This window comes from Calonectris borealis, chromosome 2 (assembly GCF_964195595.1).
Source record: "Calonectris borealis chromosome 2, bCalBor7.hap1.2, whole genome shotgun sequence".
In the NCBI taxonomy this organism is placed as follows: Eukaryota; Metazoa; Chordata; class Aves; order Procellariiformes; family Procellariidae; genus Calonectris; species Calonectris borealis.
In genome coordinates this window covers 149,682,522-149,703,375 of record NC_134313.1, presented here as the reverse complement: position 1 = coordinate 149,703,375, position 20,854 = coordinate 149,682,522, and the positions used below count along the sequence as shown (strand labels likewise).

Here is a 20,854-nt window from a genome sequence, read left to right as displayed (position 1 = left end):
AATTCCTTGCTGAGTACTTCAGTCTGTTATGAATATTGTTATATGTTTCTACATAAAGAGTACATGCTGCAAAGCCATAAAGAGGGAACCTTATTTGTATGTGGGAGTAAGACATTTCTTTATGGATCTCTTTATGAAATTGGAGGTAATGAGAGTTAATTAAACTAGTCTGTTTGAAATGCAAAAAAAAATAATTAAAAAGCAGGCTCTGTTTGGCTGTCTGCCTACTAACTCACACACAGGCCACACACATCTACTTATTCACTAATTCTAAGCGTCTGTGATGCTTGAAAAACTTCAGAAGCTCCTTCAAAAAAAAAAAATGCACTCTTGCATGCTGTAATGTCCAGGATACTTGAATTTAAACAAATAGATAATCTCACAGTATTTCAGTTACCAACAGATCCAAAAAGCAATTGCTGTTTGCTTTTTACTTCAAATTAATCTGGAAGTGCTCTCCACCTTTACCTACTGTTTTGTTTTCTTAATATTAATGTGCAAAGTTTTGCATATGTGGAAGGATAAATAATGTAAAATGGAAAGAATGGACTTGAAGACATGGCAGAGTATTTTAAAAGCTATTTTCAGATAATAAAATTACAAGATTGCAATATAAACATTTCTTAAAAATTCATCTTACAGAATTGAAGTATCTTTGAGAAGAATACATTTTGAGCATTTTTATTCACTGAATAGAAAGAAATGATAAAATACATTTTAAATCAGTTGAAAAGCAGGATTATCTGCTGCTTATACTAACTTCATGTAATACAGCTTTTTTTCTTTGTTTTTATTAATTAAGTTTATAGCAATACTCAGAGTATCCATGAACTAGGTGTTAGAGATAAAACTGAGATGCAAACCCCATCCTGAAAAATATTACTTAAAAAAAACCAGACAAAAGGTGGAATGAAAGTTAACATTATTCTTTGGCTGGATATAAGGAGAAGCTCGACAGTTGAGCAGAGGCAGAGATTGCCCAGAGAAGTTGAGTAGTTTTAAAGACTGGGTAAGTTCCTGAGCCACCTAGTGTGCTCTTGTAGCTGACCCTGCTTGGAGTAGGAGGTTGGACTAGAGACCTCCTGAGGCCCTTCCAGCTTGAATTGCACTATAATCCCATGGAACTGTGCTATGATTGTCCTTTACAGTAGAGAACCAGACCAAAGACAAACAGAATAAGTACAAAAACAGTAGTCCAAACTTCCTGACTTAATTCCAGGTCCAAGACCACAAAAATATTCTTGCTCATTTTTAACATAGATTAATTTAGTTCAGGAGTTTGATAGATATATGCAAATTTTTATGTTCTGTCACACATAATAAAACTGACATAACCTGTATTTTCAAAATTTAACAAACTGCTACAGATAGGAGTCTTGCTCAGACCTCTAGAAAAGGCACTATGTAACATATTTATTCAGTGAGCCACATGAAATGAGTTGTTTGTCAAGGGTTCACATCACTGCTTGGACTTTTACTAGGGTACTTAACAACTAAAAGTGTGCCCATTAAGGATGCTTGCGGAACAGCAAGAAGACATTTTCATGGAAGCTTGAGCTATAATTGTTAATATGGTTGAATGTTTTATTTCCAGTTATTTTAATCAAACACCCTCCATACATGGTGACATTAATATGTTTAAAACTTTTCTTTTAAACCACATCTTGTTTTTGTCCTAAACATTGGAAACTGCCTCTATTTTATGTTAAAGAGTGAATTGTGCAGAGAACAATTGTGCTGATGTTTGGTAGGTTTAAGTATGGTAGTCAAACATGCAATGTTAATTCTTACATATGTAGCAAAAGGACCTCAAGTAGAATTAAAACTAAACCAGAATTTTCACTGGATCTTACCGGCAAAAATTCTGTATATAGGTGTAATTGCAGGGAAGTTGTGATGAAGTACGGCTAATATAAGCTCTGAGATTTTGCTCATTCTAGACACATAAATGCAAATACTACTAAAGCAAATATTACTATGTCATGATGTAGTAGAAGTGGTTTTTCTCTTACCTTTAAGACTCCTGTTTGCCTAGAAGCAAACATCCAGAACCAGAACCGAACCCTACAGACCCCGAAGCTAGCTGGGAAGTGTTTGGTAGTAATTATCCTCGCTCTGTTTCCTTCCTTCTGGGCAGATGAGTTTAGATACAAAAAATGCTGTCCTTTACCTTAACAGAAAGATAAAAAACATTTATAGTTTTTCAATACTACTTTATGCTTCAGAGCATAAGCATTTTCACACACACAGATACTGGTGTCTTTTACCACATACACGTATACCCTACCTTGGTTGTGCAGAGATCTTCCATGTTAATCCTTTGTGTATTTCTGTGTGTATATTTACATACAATATTAATATAACCTTCCTCAGAGCTCACTCTGCCTTTTTTATCCTTGTGTAAATACTTGATTTATATTTGAATAACAAATTTAAAACATGTTGCAAACACAAACACTTACTTACAGATTCTAAAGATCAGTTTGAAGGTTGACATTGCAGGAGTCAGGAGCACTTTTGCTGATAGCTCTTACCTAGGAAAATTCCCTGTCATGCAGCATGGCAGTGGGGAACACACCAAAGCCCTGAGGCTTGTTAGTGGGCTAAGGTATCCACATTTCCTATCGTTCTGCTGTTGCTGAAAAACCACAAGGTAACATAAAAGAGAATTCATTGTTCAGTGCCAAGCAGAAAAGGATGCCACCTTCTTACACCCCAAAAGGGGCCTATCACCTAAAATGAACATACCACCAAAAGCAAGTGGTTCAATAGGCAAATCATGCTCCTGAATTTTTTTTTTTTTTTTTTTCAATTAACTAGCAGTAGCCCCTTCTCTGTCATCACTTTAATTCCATCTGCTATGGTAAAAGCAAGGTTTGGTCCTGTATGGAGAAGAGAGTGTGACAAAACTTTCTGTGGTGAAGAGAAGAGATTTTTCACAAAGAGGAGGGCACCTGTTGGGGCTGTCCTGAGCAGAAATACACAGAAGACCTTAGCAGACAACTTCCTCCTAAATCCAAAAGAAGCAACACCTGAAGATGAGAGCTGAGTTAGTAATTGTTTTGGAGTAGTTGAACTACTCCAAAGAAAGATTCAACCCCATGGGTCAATTCTTGTTCCTGATGTAAAAGACTGAATTCCCCTTCATTATAACCAGACCAAGTTTTTGTCTTTGAGTTCTAGTGTTTTCTTCAGTTTTCATTGGGAATGGGGTTCTGACATCTTTCCAGATTTGGTCTCCCTGTAACTTTACTGACAGTGTGCTATTGTAGCAGGTAAAGCACAGTGTGATCTTTCTAATCTAGTATGGAAATGATGCCTTAGCTGCAGAATAGCTGTAGAATGGTTAACTATCTCAAAGAGGCTTCTTCTGGCGGGAAAAAAAAAAACAAAACCAAAACGAAAACCAAATCAAACCAAACCCCCCTCATTATTCTACCTCAAGACCGTAATCAGGTTCAAAAATGAAGCTTTAGCTTAACTTTGCAGTCCTGTACAAGGAGAAGGCTTCAGAGTGACTGAGACTTTCATCAAGCTAGACTGGGGTTGGGAGGGGCTAGGAAGGTGTGTCAAGATCCAGGTAGCATATGTTATCTAAGGTAAGTCCATTCCTGTCCGAATCCCCTCTCTTTTGTAACTGTGGCTTGCTTTTTTACTCCTGAGGGTGGCCTTAAGACCAGCTTAAGAGGGATGCAGCTGGCTGGACACACGCTACTATTTGGTGAGGGTCAAGTGGAGAGTAGCTGCAACAATGTGACAGTAACCATCAATGGATGAAATACACAAGTCATCTTCACCCATGCCACCTGCAACGGCTGCTGCAAGTGGCTGCTGAAGCTCTGAGCTCACAGAGAGCAAGTCTGGGCAGACTGGATCTCAAGGACACCATGAAATACAAATATAAATTAGAAACACTGTGTATGTGCAAACATACCTTCAGTCCTTGTCTGTAAACTGGGCAAAACAGTATCTTCTAAGCTGTGTTATCTCTCCACTATACCACACCTCCAACTCTTGCAGAAGTCCACAAGTAGGAGCTTCTGCATATGAACTCCAAACATTACTGTCCCAAACCACCCAGCTCTTCTTTAAAGGTATTCAGAAAGTCAGCCAATCAGTGCTATCTGTCCTTTACTTACATAAATGTATGAAATGATGGAACACATTGGTAAGGTACTCATAACAGAATTAGTAAGGCTGCTTACTAAACTTTATTTCAGCAAGAACTTTTTAAGTAAGCTCTCTTAAAACTCTATTTTCAAACTTTTAAAATACCTCAGTTATTCAGTTAAGAGAAACTTTTTTTTTTCTGTTGAAGGTCACGCTTAGTCTTCTCAGGAGAAAAAAGTTCAGAATTTTTAATCTAAGGAATGTATCGTAACTTCTCTTTTAAGGCACAGAAGACATATAAAACATGATCAGAATCATAACAGTAGTCCAGCCAGCCCCATGTGAGCTCTTCTAAGCCTCTCTGTAAACATCTGATTAGCAAGTGATATATCTGAAAAGATTGTTTCCCTGCCAATTAGGACAATTTTTTGCTTTGTTTTATTAAGAAATATTAATGAATGTTTTGTAAAGAAGATGGCTATTCCCGTGGAAGGACATTTTGAATTCAGTAATGGGTGAACTTGTGTAAATTGTGCATCTGCACTATACCATCTTCTCTTTCTCATGGCAATAAACTCTCAAATCCTTAAAAATAAACTTGGTACCTTCATACCACTCTGTATACCCACCCCTCATATATGAGCTCATGTATTCTGCAGCTAAATGTAGGAGTGTAGTTTCATATGCTTTGCAATTTAAAGTTTCTCAGATCTCATTCTGCATTAAAGTAAAATAATTCAAGAATGCAGATTTGTGAAGAATAAGGTATATGATTTATACATCTGTGTGGGATGTAACTTTTAAAAAGGTATGATTGTAAAGAGAGCAGCAATTGTGATGGTCTTGAGGCAGATGTACAGAAGAAACATTCAATGAACTAATTGCTATTCCAGAAAGGAAAGAAATATTTGTAAAACAAAGTGGATAGTGATGGACCCAACCTTTCATTGCTAACTTTTCTGGCAGACTGATGAAAGACCCCCAGCTGCCAGCCTTGTTATAAGACCTGGAAGGCAAATTATTTCCTTCTCGTACAACTTTCCCATCACTAAAAAAAATTTGTGTTAGAACAAAAGTAAGAAGTTTTTTTCAGCTGTAAGATCAATATGAAGGATAATCTAGCACTTGCCACTAGTAAGGTGGCAAATAAGGATTTTAAGAAAGCAAAACCAGAAAGCTGCTTATTGCTGTGTTACTTCAAGAGTCAGAAGGTGGACTGGGGTGAAAATACCAAAAATTACCTCCCATCTGAAGTGAGCAAAGGGTTGAAAGTGTGCTGGTTTTGAGCAAGAAAGAACAGGTTGAGAAGGAAATGTATGGAAAGGAATATTTTTAAATTTGAGACCTGCATAAGCTGCACACTGGTCAGATTGCATAATGTTAAACAGGTGAAAAATAATTGTTATTTATCACTAAAAGTCTTTGTTTTCAAATCACAGGGCTTATCTTCTCCAAGACTATACCAATGCAATAAGTTAATTTTGTTAAACTGGTGCAAATTTTTTTTAAATGAACATCTAGTTGTGCTAGATGAAGCAAGATATGACACATTTAAACCAATATGAAATTCCTCCATGCAAAATTGTGCCAATATGCTTAATACAAAGTTGGTATAACATCACAGGCTTCATTATATTGCTATAATGGCATGCATGCTCTGTACAATGAATTTATATGCTTAATAACTAGAGGAATTGAGTTTGGAACAAGAAGGAGTTTGGATCAGGAATGGGCTGATAGATATTTATGGACATTCAGGTCGTCAGTATCTAGGCTGTTGGCAATTCTAACAAGTGATTTCTCTATAGCTAATGTGAATATTTCTTGCCCAGTTAATTTACAAGTAAATTACAAATCTGGGTAATTTTACAAACACACTGCTCTAATTTTGTTTTCCTTTTGCTTTGCTTTTTATTAACTTTGTTTTTCTTACAATTGCTGGGTAATTTCACAGAAGCAAAGAAGAACCAGTTAAATGAGAGAAACTGAAATAGAAAAGCACACAAAATCTCCTTGAAGACCCAAGGGCTACTGGTTGTTTTGTCATCACACTGCATCAAAGGAACAGCAAGAAAGCAACTACTGATTTGCAAGAAACAGCTTGCCTGGGACAGCTGCAATAGTTTCTACCTCTACCTGTCTCTTCTGTCCCTTTCCAACAGGAATGAACTTCCACATTTACAGCCTGCAATAACAACACAAACTAGTGTGGATAACTGCTTTCTCGAAAATGAAAAACTGTGATTTGTGGCAGATAAGCAGCTCCCTCATGATCAGGTGAGCAGTTCCTGCAGCAGGTGCGGAATCCTCTAAAGGAAAAAGGAGGATAAATGAGTAGGACAGAAATGGTTACAGCCACCTGCTGATGAGATCTCTCTATTGATTTTGGAAATGTAAAACACCAAAAAAGAGTCAAAACCTGGAGATCATGCTGCTTACAAAGTCAAGAGAAAAACATAGAGATCGTGATACTTCTACATTGAATACTAACTATTCTTTGCTGATTAGATGGAAATTAAAATAGGTTTTCTAACCATTAAAGCTTCTGGAAAGGAAAGCTAAGCACTTCTCAGATAGAGATTGGTAGATTTATGATGAAAATCAGTATTCCATCCAGATTTATCATATTATATAACCTATATAATATATTATATGATTTTATGTTTATATAATACAATATATAATTATAGCTTGCTGTCTACATAACACAGATAACTGTAATTACCTATCAATACATTTCATTCTCCTAACAATCAATAAGTGTTCTGGTAGTAGTCTATCAGCAACATCTTGTAGGGGCATCTAGGGAAACACTTCTATATTAAGAATTCTGGCAAGCCAATGTCAGGGAGGTAAGTTAAACCAAGATCTTGGGTAGGAACCTTAAGCATTTCATGCACATCCACACATGCTCCTCCTCAGCCATTCTTTAAGGACCAGTGTATGATTGCGTGTTTTCTAGAATTCATTAGGATGGTACCACACTGCAGGAAAAGTAAATTATTCAAAATGTTGACAAGGAGAAGAGTACTATTGTAGCCAGTTACACTTTCAGAGAATTCAACTTTTAAAGTCAGACTCTTTGTATAGCAGAAATTTGTATTAGAATAGAATAGAATAGACTATTTCTGTTGGAAGGGACCTACAATGATCATCTAGTCCAACTACCTGACCAATTCAGGTCTGACCAAGTTAAAGCATGTTATTAAGGGCATTGTCCAAATTCCTCTTAAACACTGACAGGCTTGGGGCATCAACCACCTACCCAGTGTTTGACCACATGCTCAGTAAAGAAATGCTTCTGAATGTCCTAAACCTGCCCTGGCGCAGTTTTGAACCATTCCCAGACGTCCTATCACAGGATACCAGGGAGAAGAGATCAGCACCTCCCTCTCCACTTCCCCTCCTCAGGAAGCTGTAGGGAGCAATGAGGTCACCCCTCAGCGTCCTTTTCTCCAAACTAGACAAACCCAGAGTCCTTAGCTGCTCCTCATAGGACATTCCTTCCAGCCCTTTCACCAGCTTTGTTGCCCTTTTCTGGACACATTTGAGTACCTTCACATCCTTCTTAAATTGTAGGGCCCAGAACTGCACACAGTACTCAAGGTGAGGCTGCAGCAATGATGAATACAGCAGGATAATCACCTCTTTTGACCAGTTGGTTATACTGTTCGATGCACCCCAGGATGCGGTTTGCCCTCTTGGCTGCCAGGGTACACTGCTGGCTCACATTGAGCCTGCTGTTGACCAGCACCCCAGCTGATCCCTTTCTGCAGGGCTGCTCTACAGCCACTCCTTTCCCAATTTATACTTGTGCCCGGCATTACTCCATCCTAGGTACAGAATCCAGCAATTCGACTTGTTAAATTTCATCCCATTAATCATAGCCCAATGCTCCAATCTATCTAGATCACTCTGCAAGGCCTCCTGTCCCTCAAGAGAGTCAACGGCATCTCCCAGTTTGGCATCATCAGCAAACTCGCTAATGGTGCATTCCACTCCTGCATCCAGATTGTTGGTAAATATATTGAGCAGAACTTGCCCTAGAATCGAGCCCTGAGGAACACCGCTGGTGACTGGCCTCCAGCCAGATGTAGCCCCATTCACTACAACCCTTTGAGCTCTGCCCTTCAGCCAGTTCTTTACCCAGCACACTGTGAACCCACTCATCCCACAGTTGGACAATTTGTCCAGAAGGATGCTGTGAGGGACAGTATCAAAAGCCTTACTAAAATTCAGAAAAACTACATCCACCGCCTTCCCTTCATCCACTAGGCGAGTGACCTTATCATAGAAGGAGATCAAATTAGTTAAACAGGACTTTCCCTTTGTGAACTCATGTTGACTGTGCCGGATGATTGCTTATTCTTTAAATACCTTTCAATAGTACACAGTATAATCTTCTCCATAATTTTTCCAGGAAAAAGGAGAAGGTTAGGCTAACAGGTCTGTAGTTCCCTGGGTCTTCCCTCACACCCTTTTTTTAGATCGGAGTAACACTGGCTAGCTTCCAGTCAGCAGTGACCTCCTCAGACTCCCAAGACCTTTGGCAGATGATTGAGAGGGGTCCTGCCATACCACCCTCTAGGTCCTTCCATACCACCCCCTCGGTACTCTGGGGTGAATCCCATCAGGCCCTTCCATACCACCCCCTTGGTAGTCTGGGGTGAATCCCATCAAGTCCCATGGACTTGTTAACATTCAGCTGATACAGCTGGTCCCTTACAATTCCAGTGTCCACAAATGGAAAGTCATTGTTCCCACACTCTTGGTCCTCCAACTCAGGGGACTGGGCATCCCAAGGTCTATCAGTATTAAAAAGGCTGAGGCAAAAACCACATTGAATGCCTCTACTTTTTCTTCATCCCTATTAGTCAGATGGCCATCTTCTACAAGTACTGGTCCAAAGTTTTCTATTCATACTCCAGTTACACTTACAGAAACCACGAGTATTAGGGCCTGACACACAAGGTTTCATACAGAGATTTCATCTGAATCCAGTGACTTCTATAAAGAATGAACAAAATACTAATAATTGGTGACAAAAATGCAGAGCTGGTGATTGGGAGAGGGAAAGATAACAACAGATTAAGCTGGGTTCTCAGAAAAACATGAGTTAGCTAGAGGTTAGCAAGATGTCCTAATGTTGTTTTCATAGAATCATAGAATCATAGAATCATACAGGTTGGAAAAGACCTCTAAGATCATCGTGTCCAACCGTCAACCCAACACCACCATGCCCACTACACCATGTCCCTAAGGGCCTCATCTACACGTCTTTTAAATACCTCCAGGGATGGTGACTCCACCACTTCCCTGGGCAGCCTGTTCCAAGGCCTGACCACTCTTTCAGTAAAGAAATTTTTCCTAATGTTCAATCTAAACCTCCCTTGGCACAACTTGAGGCCATTTCCTCTTGTCCTATCGCTAGTTACTTGGGAGAAGAGACCAACACCCACCTCGCTACAACCTCCTTTCAGGTAGTTGTAGAGCACGATGAGGTCTCCCCTCAGCCTCCTCTTCTCCAGGCTAAACAACCCCAGTTCCCTCAGCCGCTCCTCATAAGACTTGTGCTCCAGGCCCTTCACCAGCTTCGTTGCCCTCCTCTGGACGCGCTCCAGCACCTCCATGTCCTTCTTGTAGTGAGGGGCCCAAAACTGAACACAGTATTCGAGGTGCGGCCTCACCAGTGCCGAGTACAGGGGCACGATCACCTCCCTATTCCTGCTGGCCACACTATTTCTGATACAGGCCAGGATGCCGTTGGCCTTCTTGGCCACCTGAGCACACTGCCAGCTCATGTTCAGCCGGCTGTCAACCAGTACCCCCAGGTCCTTTTCCTCTGGGCAGCTTTCCAGCCACTCTTCCCCAAGCCTGTAGCGTTGCCTGGGGTTGTTGTGGCCGAAGTGCAGGACCCGGCACTTGGCTTTGTTGAATCTCATACAGTTGGCCTCGGCCCATCGATCCAGCCTGTCCAGGTCCCTCTGCAGAGCCTTCCTACCCTCCAGCAGATCAACACTCCCGCCCAACTTGGTGTCATCTGCAGACTTACTGAGGGAGCACTCGGTCCCCTCGTCCAGATCATTGATGAAGATATTGAACAGGACCGGCCCCAAAACTGAGCCCTGGGGAACACCGCTCGTGACCGGCCGCCAACTGGATTTAACTCCGTTGACCACAACTCTCTGGGCTCGGCCGTCCAGCCAGTTTTTTACCCAGCGAAGAGTGTACCTGTCTAGGCCGTGAGCCACCAGCTTCTCTAGGAGAATGCTGTGGGAGACAGTGTCAAAGGCTTTACTGAAGTCCAAGTAGACCACATCCACTGCCTTTCCCTCATCCACTAGGCGGGTCACCTGGTCATAGAAGGAGATCAGGTTGGTCAAGCAGGACCTGCCTTCCATGAACCCGTGCTGGCTGGGCCTGATCCCCTGGTTGTCCCGGACATGGCTCGTGAGCACCCTCAAAACCAACCGCTCCATGATCTTCCCCGGCACCGAGGTCAGGCTGACCGGCCTGTAGTTCCCTGGATCCTCCTTCCGGCCCTTCTTGTAGATGGGAGTCACATTGGCGAGCCTCCAGTCGTCCGGGACTTCCCCAGTTAACCAGGACTGCTGGTAAATGATGGAGAGCGGCTCGGCAAGCTCCTCCGCCAGCTCCCTCAGAACCCTCGGGTGGATCCCATCCGGCCCCATAGACTTGTGAACATCCAGGTGGCATAGCAGGTCATGAACTTCATCCTCTTGAATTATGGGGGGTTTATCCTGCTTGTCGTCCCTGTCTTCCAGCTCAGGGGGCTGAGTACCCTGAGGATAACCATTCTGACTACTAAAGACTGAGGCAAAGAAGGCGTTGAGTACCTCAGCCTTTTCCTCATCCTTGGTGGCAACGTTCCCCCCCGCATCCAATAGAGGATGGAGATTCTCCTTGGCTCTCCTTTTGTCATTAACATACTTATAAAAGCATTTTTTGTTGTCTCTCACGACAGTGGCCAGGTGGAGTTCTAGCTGGGCTTTTGTCTTTCTAATTTCCTCTCTGCACGACCTAACGCGATCCCTGTACTCTTCCTGAGTTGCCTGACCCTTCCTCCACAAGTGATAAACTCTCCTTTTTTCCCTGAGTCCCAGCCAGAGCTCCCCGTTCAGCCAGGCCGGTCGCCTTCCCCGCCCGCACTTCTTGCGGCACATGGGGACAGCCCGCTCCTGCGCCTTTAAGACTTCCTTCTTGAAGAACGTCCAGCCTTCCTGGACCCCTTTGCCCTTCAGGACCGTCTCCCAAGGGATCCTCTCGACCAGTGTCCTGAGCAGGCCAAAGTCCGCCCGCCGGAAGTCCATGGTAGCGGTTTTGCTGGCCCCCCTCTTTACTTCACCAAGTATCGAGAATTCTACCATTTCATGGTCGCTAAGCCCCAGTTTTGTCCGGGTGCAACCTGATATTGGAAACACAAAGATGATACTTTCATGGAGATGCCTATAAAAATGCCTACAATGCAACAAGAGATTTCCAGAGGTTGACTACAGCACAATCAGGGTCACTGGATGGTCTCAGTCAAGGTGCTGCTTAATATAAGCTCTACACTTGTGCTCAGGTGACCTGAGAGAAATGGATGGCTGCATTATTATTTGCACCTTTGTTTATCCAAAGGTTTTCAGCCATTCAGCAGTGCATGGATTCACTGTCACAGCATTTCCGAGCAAGACGTGATGGAATACCTTAGTGACCCATGATTATTGCCAAATATATGCTCTTTTATTGTATTAAAATTTTCATACGTGTAGTTCTTTAGAAGATTTCAAATAGACCCTTAATTAATAACATAGTTGAAGATTTGAAGACAGTTACTGCATTTGTAAAGGCATGCTGTACTGTTTTAGAAAGAGATCTGTTGTGTCCCAGATGTGATGATTAATTAGTATCTTCACATTATATTTAGAAGATCATTGTCTAGGAAATTACTAAAATGCATCAAGCTGAAGTGGAGTATAAAGAATGATATAATCAGGATCACTCTGAAAAGAGCAATCTATAAAATTACAGTGCTGCTGAAGCAATGATTAAAAAGGTTGATAATAGGCTACTATGCCAAGCTGTTTGGTTTTGTGTTCAGACAGAACTAGAAGTTACCAGATAGTATAAATGACAAAACTCAATATGTTAAAACATATAATATATTTTTTGCATGGCTTTTTTGTGATACATATCCTCTACTGTAATTTCAATATAAAAGCGAACATTTAAAATGCATGTTAGAACGGCTTTGTGAACTGTGCTAATTCCTCACTATAATTTGTCTGCTTATACAATAAGTTCAGCTGATCATACTGAGATTTGCTGTTATCCTGGCACTAATCTACAGGATTGTTTTTCTTTTTAATTCAGTGAATATTTCATTTTCCCGAAAGTGATGTAGGACACATGCCAATACCTGGTGTATGGTCAGTATGAGGACCCATTTGTCCCATGACAGCACTGTTGCTAACATTCCAGTCAAAATCATCACTAGGGTCTTGTGTTAATCCACATACAGTGGTCCATTCTTGATCTTGCGTTTCAAAGTTACAGCTTCCAGGAATACTCGTGTAGTAACCTGAAAATATAGCAAGAAGTAAATTATCATCCCAGCTCTTACATAGTAAAAGGCTATAATGAACATACCATACCTGGTAACGGAACGGATTCTGTTTGGCTAATGCTACGATTCCCTGTGCTCCATGTACTGACATAAATAATATGTGGTAGTTAGTGAGGAAAGAAAAAATACCTTTGCTTTCCGAGCATGTATAAACATCCTTAAATCTTATTACAGATACATGCCCATGTAAGTCTTGAGGACAACGCGATGACTTCACCAATTTTAGTTATTATTCAAGGTGAATGGACAGAATGATTCCCAGCCAATTAGCTAGCAAAACTGGACTCCACTTCCACAGTGGCGTTTTTCATGAACATATGTTGGCTCATCCTTGTGAGTGTTATGCATGAAGGCAGTTTTATGATGAGAGAGAAGTTCTAGTGATTAGGACACTGACTGAATTTAGGGGATCTTTGTTAAACTTCCCATATCTAGATCTGGCTCTGATGTTTCAGGTGACTTTGGAAAAGTAATTAATCAATGAAATTATACAAATGCTGTGGTAGGGACAAATCAAATATCATCACAAACTCTTCTTTGGCTTCTAAAGGTCTTGAGCTATAAAGCAGAGGCAGCTACACAATTGCTGAGTGAGAGCGAGGACTACCCCTGTGAGAGGACTCTGGGAAAAGGTTCCAAACTACTGAACATCACAGTCAGTCGTGCATTTTAGAAACAGGTCTGACTGTGACTATTTCAGAACCTCAAATGGATTTGAGGCTTTAGAATGTGTTTCTTGATCTAGAAGTATTCTGTAACATTAAACCACAACTATTTATGTATCATTGTCTAGGTATAAAGGATACAGCTAAAAAGAATAGATCTAATTATCTTTTAGTAATCTGTTTTGGGTTTTTTTCCTATTTTCTACTTTGATGTTACAAGAACATCATTATCATAATAACTTATTATCATAAACCTGTTTTGTATGACCAAGATCTGCACACACACTGTATGTAACCATGTGGACTTGCTTTTCTGTAAAAATGTGTCACCTTAGTTAAATGTATAGGACAAATATCTTAAAGGAATAATAATTTTGATCCAGTGAATAACCTATATCCCACTGAATGCTGGGAGAAGGATCAGTGCTGTTCTGTAATGTAGTGTACTCTTACTGTGCTGCAAGGAACTGAAGCATCTCTTACGAGGAGATGCTGAGAGAGCTGGGACTCTTCAGCCTCGAGAAGAGAAGGCTCAGTGGGATTTTACCAGTGTGTATAACAACTTGCTGGGAGGGTGTAAAGAAGACAAAGCCAGACTCTTCTCAGTGGTGCCCAGTGTCAGGACAAGAAGCAATGGGCACAAATACAGGAAGCACTTTTTAAGGTTAAGAAAAAACTACTGTTTTTTACTTTCATACTGGTAAAACATTGGCACAGGTTGCCCAGAGAAGTTGTGGAGTCTCTATTCTTGGAGATATTAAAAACCTGACTGGCACAGCCCTGAGCAACCTATTGCAGTAGACCCAGTTTTGAGCAGGAGGTTGGACTAGACGATCTCCAGATTTCCCACCTCAACCATTCTGTACTTGTGTTAGTGCTATTCACAACATGGCCTTCGGGAATCATGAAAAGAATACACAAATGCACTGAGCATCCGCATTGACAGTGCATTACAACCATCATGTAAGCCTAATAAAGCCTAATTCCAACACCAAACACCCTCACATGCTGGTAGGGCAAAGAAGGGAACCCATTAATCGAAACAAAAAGTACAATTTTCTTGTACAGTTCTAACAAGATCGAAGTCCAAATCCATTTGGAATCTATGTTATTCATAACAGATTACCTGACTTCAGGAATCTTACCCTAATATTTTAACAGTGCATTCAGAAGGCAACTATTAAATATTTATGAACAGTATTTACAGGGTTGACAGAGTCACCCGACATATCTGCACCTGCTGAGTACTTTTTATGTTACCGATAAACAGAGCCTGTTTAGAAACCATCAGAAGAAGATTGTTCTGTTTATCTGAAAAATTGCTTTTATTTCAATAATTCAAGCACTCCTCTAGTTGGTTCATCAACACTGAGGTTTGCTATTAATCAAATCTAGGTGTATAATTGGCTACAATTCATAAAAATGGAAACTGCTTTCATATGTGCTTTTTTCACCTCAGTACTTCCAGTGGTTTACTGAAAGAGAATGAAAATTTTGCTGACTGGATTGAATGAAGCATAGAATAAGTAATTTCCTTGAGTTTAGTTTAAAAAAAAATAAAAGTCCACCAGCCTATGTGGATACAATTCATTTCATCCAGATTCTGTTGTAAATCCTGCACAGAGGAATTGCTGCTGAGTAGATTATGGTCCATTTACTTCTTTGGAGTTACTGGCATAAAACTATAGTAGAATGTGAAATAAGCTCGGACCTTGAGCTCAGAGAAAAGGAGAAAATTGCAGACAAATGTGGCCGTAACCTCTTGTGATGGGGCAGGTTAGACTGTGAAGGGCTTTCTCTCTGCCTTTTCTGTTCTCTTTTCTGATTAAGCAGCTCCTGTTGCCTTTTCATTAAAAAATGATGTTTCCATATCTAGAAGGTCTTATGTGCCCATTAATGTTGTTTATTCCCATCTATAAGATATATGCTCAGGGAAAAGGGGTGTTTATCCAAATATAAGGCCTCATTTGTTAGAACTAAGATATAGCAGATGGGGAAATACCTGAGGCTTGTCTGGGTATTCTGTATGTCAGATTACAGTCTCTCTCCTCTGTTAGCTTGATATTTTGTCAGTTCTGCAGCGACAGCATGACTAAAGACTGATGAAAATATTTTGATATAACTACAGCCTTTCAATCTACAATAAAAGGATATTTTACTCTATTTATTTAAAGTGAATATCAGTATTATTTTTTTTCTTCCCTTAGAAAAATTTTTTTTGCAGTATAGCAAAGACTGTGTTGCTTTACTGTGATTCATGACCATTTATGGCCTGAAATATTTCCATCTATTATCTGACTAAGAAAAGAGAGTTGATGCTATCACCGTCCTTCCAGACAACACAGGACACCCCCCCAATGAAGCTACTATATCCTGTAACAATATTTACAGAATAAATCAAGTGCTTCGATAGTTTTCTGAATATCTTTACAGAGCAGTTTATGTTGGACAGCAATTCAGACTTACTGTGTCTCTTTCAGGTCTGTAAAATGTTACAAGGATGAGTCTACAGAGTATTTTGCTGCACTTACTTTGTATAACTCCTGAAAAAATATGAATATTATATACAAAAAATACAGATTATTTGTTTAAAATCTATCTTATCTTGGAATCTACTTGAAAAAAAGCTAGTCTCTTAAAGTTATCATTCAACGTAGATTCATTTCCCTGAATACAACTCACAAAATTCACTGCAACACCAAGCACTGCAGGAGGCAGAAACCAGAAATAGAGGCACCGGCTTCAGCGTATGTACTTCAGAACTGTTATTTACTTTTATGAAAACAATAAAGAGGGAGAAACTCCAAGTTAAATCTCCTATAGTGACATCTTCACATGTATTCCAGGTTGTGAGTCTGCTGTCTGGCTAAACCAATATAATTTACATCACCCAATAAAGGGTCATTATTTTTGTAACCCTGTCCAGTCAAAGCATTTAGCAATCCCATGCAAGAGAAAATGACTTTGATTTTCAAGGATCACCACGTATTGGTTGATTTCAATGGAGTACTTGGACTTCAACACAATGTGAGCATTGAATTGATGCATGTGATGCATTTACTTTATCTACCAAGGTTACTTTTGATCATATCTACATTAGGGCAACATTCGGTCCTCCAGCTCGAAGGTTAAGAGTTAGACTGATTACTGAGCTGTATATATGGACTGATTAAGCTTCCTACTCCACAAGTCTGGTCTGGACAATGACTGTAAATAAACAAAGACATGGAGCAGGAACAAAGGCACAATGTTTTACTGCTTTTGAGTTTCAAGTCTGAATTGGAAAGCCTGTTAACTTGATCCAGATTTTCGAAATTGAGGTGTGTCTTTCCATCTCAAACAGCATTAGAGAAGAATATCTACAAACAAATTTTGTCTCAGTATTCACTAGGACTGCAAAAATATAAAGAGATAGGATTTTATCCAACTGTTCTGTAATAGAGTAATAGCAAGAAAATATTTTCATAGCTCTGCAGTAGCAAAAGAACAAAGAACAATGAACATGTAGTAGTGACACAACTCAGATCACAAAGACAGCATTAATCTGAAAGGAAAGATAGGTCTGTTTTTAAATAATCACTTTTTATATCAGAATCATGTCTAAATGTTATTGTGCATTAATTTCCTTCCTTAGCTTTTTCATTCAACATTGACAGGTCAACATGCTTTCAACTTAATAAATGAGTTTACATTTCTTCTCAGAGTTAATTTGTATTGTAGCCCATGAATTTTATTCCTTAAATACGTTTTTAGTCCTTAAACTGTTTTTTTGGGTTTTTTAATATTTAATCTTTGGTTTGAGTAAGTTACACTTTTGCAACTAAATCACACTTAAATATTTTTTGCAGCAAATGTCTCTGAGGATCTCAAAATGTCAGACCTTCTGTGTTGGGGGAGCAGGCAACCTGCTCGTAATTATCTTCTGAGCAGCCGTGTGAATTCACCTAAGCTATGCTACAGAATTTAAAGTTATAATTTTAACTGAAGATTACATTAATATACAAAGAGATACTTACTGCAGTCAACTTCATCTGATAGGTCTTCACAGTCCGTTTTATAGTCGCAGATGAACTGAGACTCTATGCAATTCTCATTCCCACACACAAAATCAGTGAGGGCAGGGCATTCCCTGGGATTCTCTCCAACTGAAAGCAACAAGACATTTAAATCAATATTGTAATTAAATCAAAGGATACTCTTTTTTATTTGTTTAGCCATTATACACCATGACTTCCGTGATTTACTGCTTCCAATTGATATTATTTGGCCTCACTCTTTTAATGGTACATTATGCTTGTCTAGACTATTGTATTGGCCTTGCCCAAAGCTTCCAGGGCAGGATGTTTTGCCTGGAAGAAAATTCAGTTCAGGATCAACACTGTTTCCCCAGTGTATTTGTTGTGCACGTTCCATAAAAAAGGGTTCCGTGAGCTGTCGAAAAGTAGATTAAAGGCTTTATTCTGCTCATAACTACAAGACACCGTTTGGAAAAAAAGAACATTTTAAACTGAGAAAAATCACTGTTATACAACATTTGTGTAATGCTGTTGTGGTTTAGCCCCAACCAGCAACTAAGCATCACACAGCCACTTGCTCACTCCCCCCCCAGTGGGATCGGGGAGAGAATCGGAAGGGTAAAAGTGAGAAAACTCGTGGGTTGAGGTAAAGACAGTTTAATAGGGAAAGCAAAAGCCGCACACACAAGCAAAGCAAAACAAGGAATTCATTCACTACTTCCCATTGGCAGGCAGGTGTTCAGCCATCTCCAGGAAAGCAGGGCTCCATCACACGTAACTGTTACTTGGGAAGACAAACGCCATCATTCTGAATGTCCCCTCCCCTTTCTGCTTCTTCCCCCAGCTTTATATGCTGAGCATGATGTCATATGGTATGGAATATCCCTTTGGTCTGCTGGGGTCAGCTGTCCCAGCCGTGTCCCCTCCTAACTTCTTGTGCACCCCCAGCCTACTTGCTGGTGGGGTGGTGTGAGAAGCAGGAAAAGGCCTTGACTCTGTGTAAGCCCTGCTCAGCAATAACGAAAACATCCCTGTGTTATCAACACTGTTTTCAGCACAAATGCAAAACATAGTCCCATACAAGCTACTATGGAAAAAATTAACTCTATCTCAGTCAAAACCAGCACAAATGCATAAACTTTTAAAGCCTTTATAAGATGTTTAACTTTTTGTTTGAAGAGTTTAGAGAAACATCTGCTCTGAGTGTGTGAACTGCCCAGAAATTCCTTTTATGGTATTTAGTAAGAGGACCTGTTTTACAATAACAATTTTTGATCATCTCTGAAAGCGAGTGAAAATCGTGTCATAAAATAAGAGTAACTTAATAACTTGCACATAAAGTGCTAGGGCCAAAGTCAAACAGTGCTGAGATTCAGCCATCTCAGAACTGTCAGACTATACAGAAACTTAGATAAATTATTTTTTAGTTCAGTGCACTGGGTGCATAATTTCAATTAGCACTAATTGAAACCATTCTGATAATCCCAAATGCAGCATTTAAGATGCACTCCTGTTAACCTAAGATTGTTTTTCAGTCTAGAGCTCCAAGTTGTGCAAAAAGACATTTAGGAGAATGTGTTTTGACTCTATTCAATGTAATATGTTTCATTTTTTCCTTCAAACATGACTAAAATGTGACACATCATTAAACACAGTCTGGATAGAACACCTTGATATTTACCTTTGTGCAGGCCCATATTTCCAGAAGGGGAAGTTATTGTTGTCGAGGTTTTAATCTCTTCAAATAGAGGTACTTATTGAATTTTACAGACTGAGGAACTACATTTTCCTTGAGGCAAAATAAGAAAGGAGAACTAAATTTTTGGTTTAGTTTAAACATGTACACAAGGTAATATTGAATAGAGCAACAACACGGCATTAAAATGTAACTCAAATATTTAGAACGAATAGTTGTGGTGGTGCATTCCCTGTTTCTCCTGGGCCGCTCATTGATCTCAGAAATTCCCATGAAACCTTGGCCTTGGTGTACTGAGTCTGACGGTTGAGCATATCCTTGACCATATCAGAAACTCTGCATGGCTGAGGCTGGGAATGTACTCCCACTGCCTGGCCCAGGCGTCATCTTATCTGAGTTGTAGCTTAGTTGTAACAACACTGAAACCTTCAGAATTTTAGTCACTACCACCTTGGACTGTGGCCAGGATGGAAATTTACAGATGACTAAGGTCAATCATCTTGCGCACCTGTAAATGGTATCCTGCATGAGACCCTTTGAGCTCTCCTGGACCGCAGCGGGCTGCGCCCATAATCTCCCTCTGAGATGAATGCTCCTCAGAGTTTGCAAACTCTCGAGTTTGCAATATTCGGAGGACCGTCGCCAGCTGGCATGGGACCTGGGCTGTAACACTCCTCGAGGCTCAACCCTTCGCCCATTGAGAAATGCCAAGACATTTTACATGAGTATTTCATTGAACTTGAGGGGGATTTTTAACAGGTATATCTTTGTATATTTATCTTTGCATCCGTGTGCGTGCGTGTGTGAATTGATGGAAATACCTGCTAGCAAATATAGTCTGCTAAAATCTTATGATCTATCTTAAGATCGTGAATGAACCTTAGACTGTTGCTAAACATACATAATCTTTAGACACATATGGTTGACCAAGTCTGGGACTAGGGGTAGATCCAGCCGGGTCTTCTCTGAACCTCGTGACTCAACGGGAGGGTTTTCCTTAACCTTTTCTTTCTCAGCCTCTGTATAAATCATCCCAACTCAGTTCTAACATGATATCCTGATTTCAGCTGGGATAGATTTAATTTTCTTGCTAATAGCTGGTATAGTGCTGTGTTTTGGATTTAGTATGAGAATAATGTTGATAACATGCTGATGTTTTAGTTGTTGCTAAGTAGTGTTTACACTAGCCAAGGACTTCTCAGCTTCCCATGCTCTTTTCCTTTGTATGCTTCATCCGTGTAGTAAGTGATAGACTGAACCTTCTCACTGAACTCCGTTAAGTTGCACTTTTGTAAATTTCTATTAAAATCAATTTCTGCTAATACCTTCAAAAGTATTCTTTGGGCAGCCTCTAAACCACTCATTCATAGAATCATAGAATCGTACAGGTTGGAAAAGACCTCTAAGATCATCGTGTCCAACCATCAACCCAATTCACGACAATAGGTAAAAAAAAAATTCTGTGGTAAGGTTGATTACCTGCAGGACCTGAGTTAAATTTTCAGTTTTGAAATACATACATCCCTGAGCTTTGATATAAATAAAACTGACTTCAAACTGATATCTGTCTTGTTGGTTTTGTTTTTAATTTTACACTGTCAATTTGGTCTGATTAGGTGTCAGGGAATCCACAGACAATAGCATTGCCATGATGCCTTAAATACAGGAAAATCTAGGGCTACTTTTTACAGAGACTCCATGTGGCAGAGAGCCTTTACCAGCGGAGTGGACTCTTGAG

The 20,854-nt window shown here is 40.1% G+C and overlaps 1 protein-coding gene across 1 annotated transcript in view; it reads right to left on the bottom strand.

The window, feature by feature from the left end:
• The window catches only part of MALRD1 (MAM and LDL receptor class A domain containing 1), a 294,175-nt gene that overhangs the window by 78,238 nt on the left and 195,083 nt on the right, over positions 1–20,854 (bottom strand). The window contains exons 29-31 of the mRNA XM_075143913.1: positions 17,421–17,549; positions 12,533–12,694; positions 2,013–2,170 (exon numbers count right to left, since the gene is read on the bottom strand). Coding sequence (XP_075000014.1) covers positions 2,013–2,170; positions 12,533–12,694; positions 17,421–17,549 — 449 coding nt within the window. The remainder of the gene's footprint in view (positions 1–2,012; positions 2,171–12,532; positions 12,695–17,420; positions 17,550–20,854) is intronic.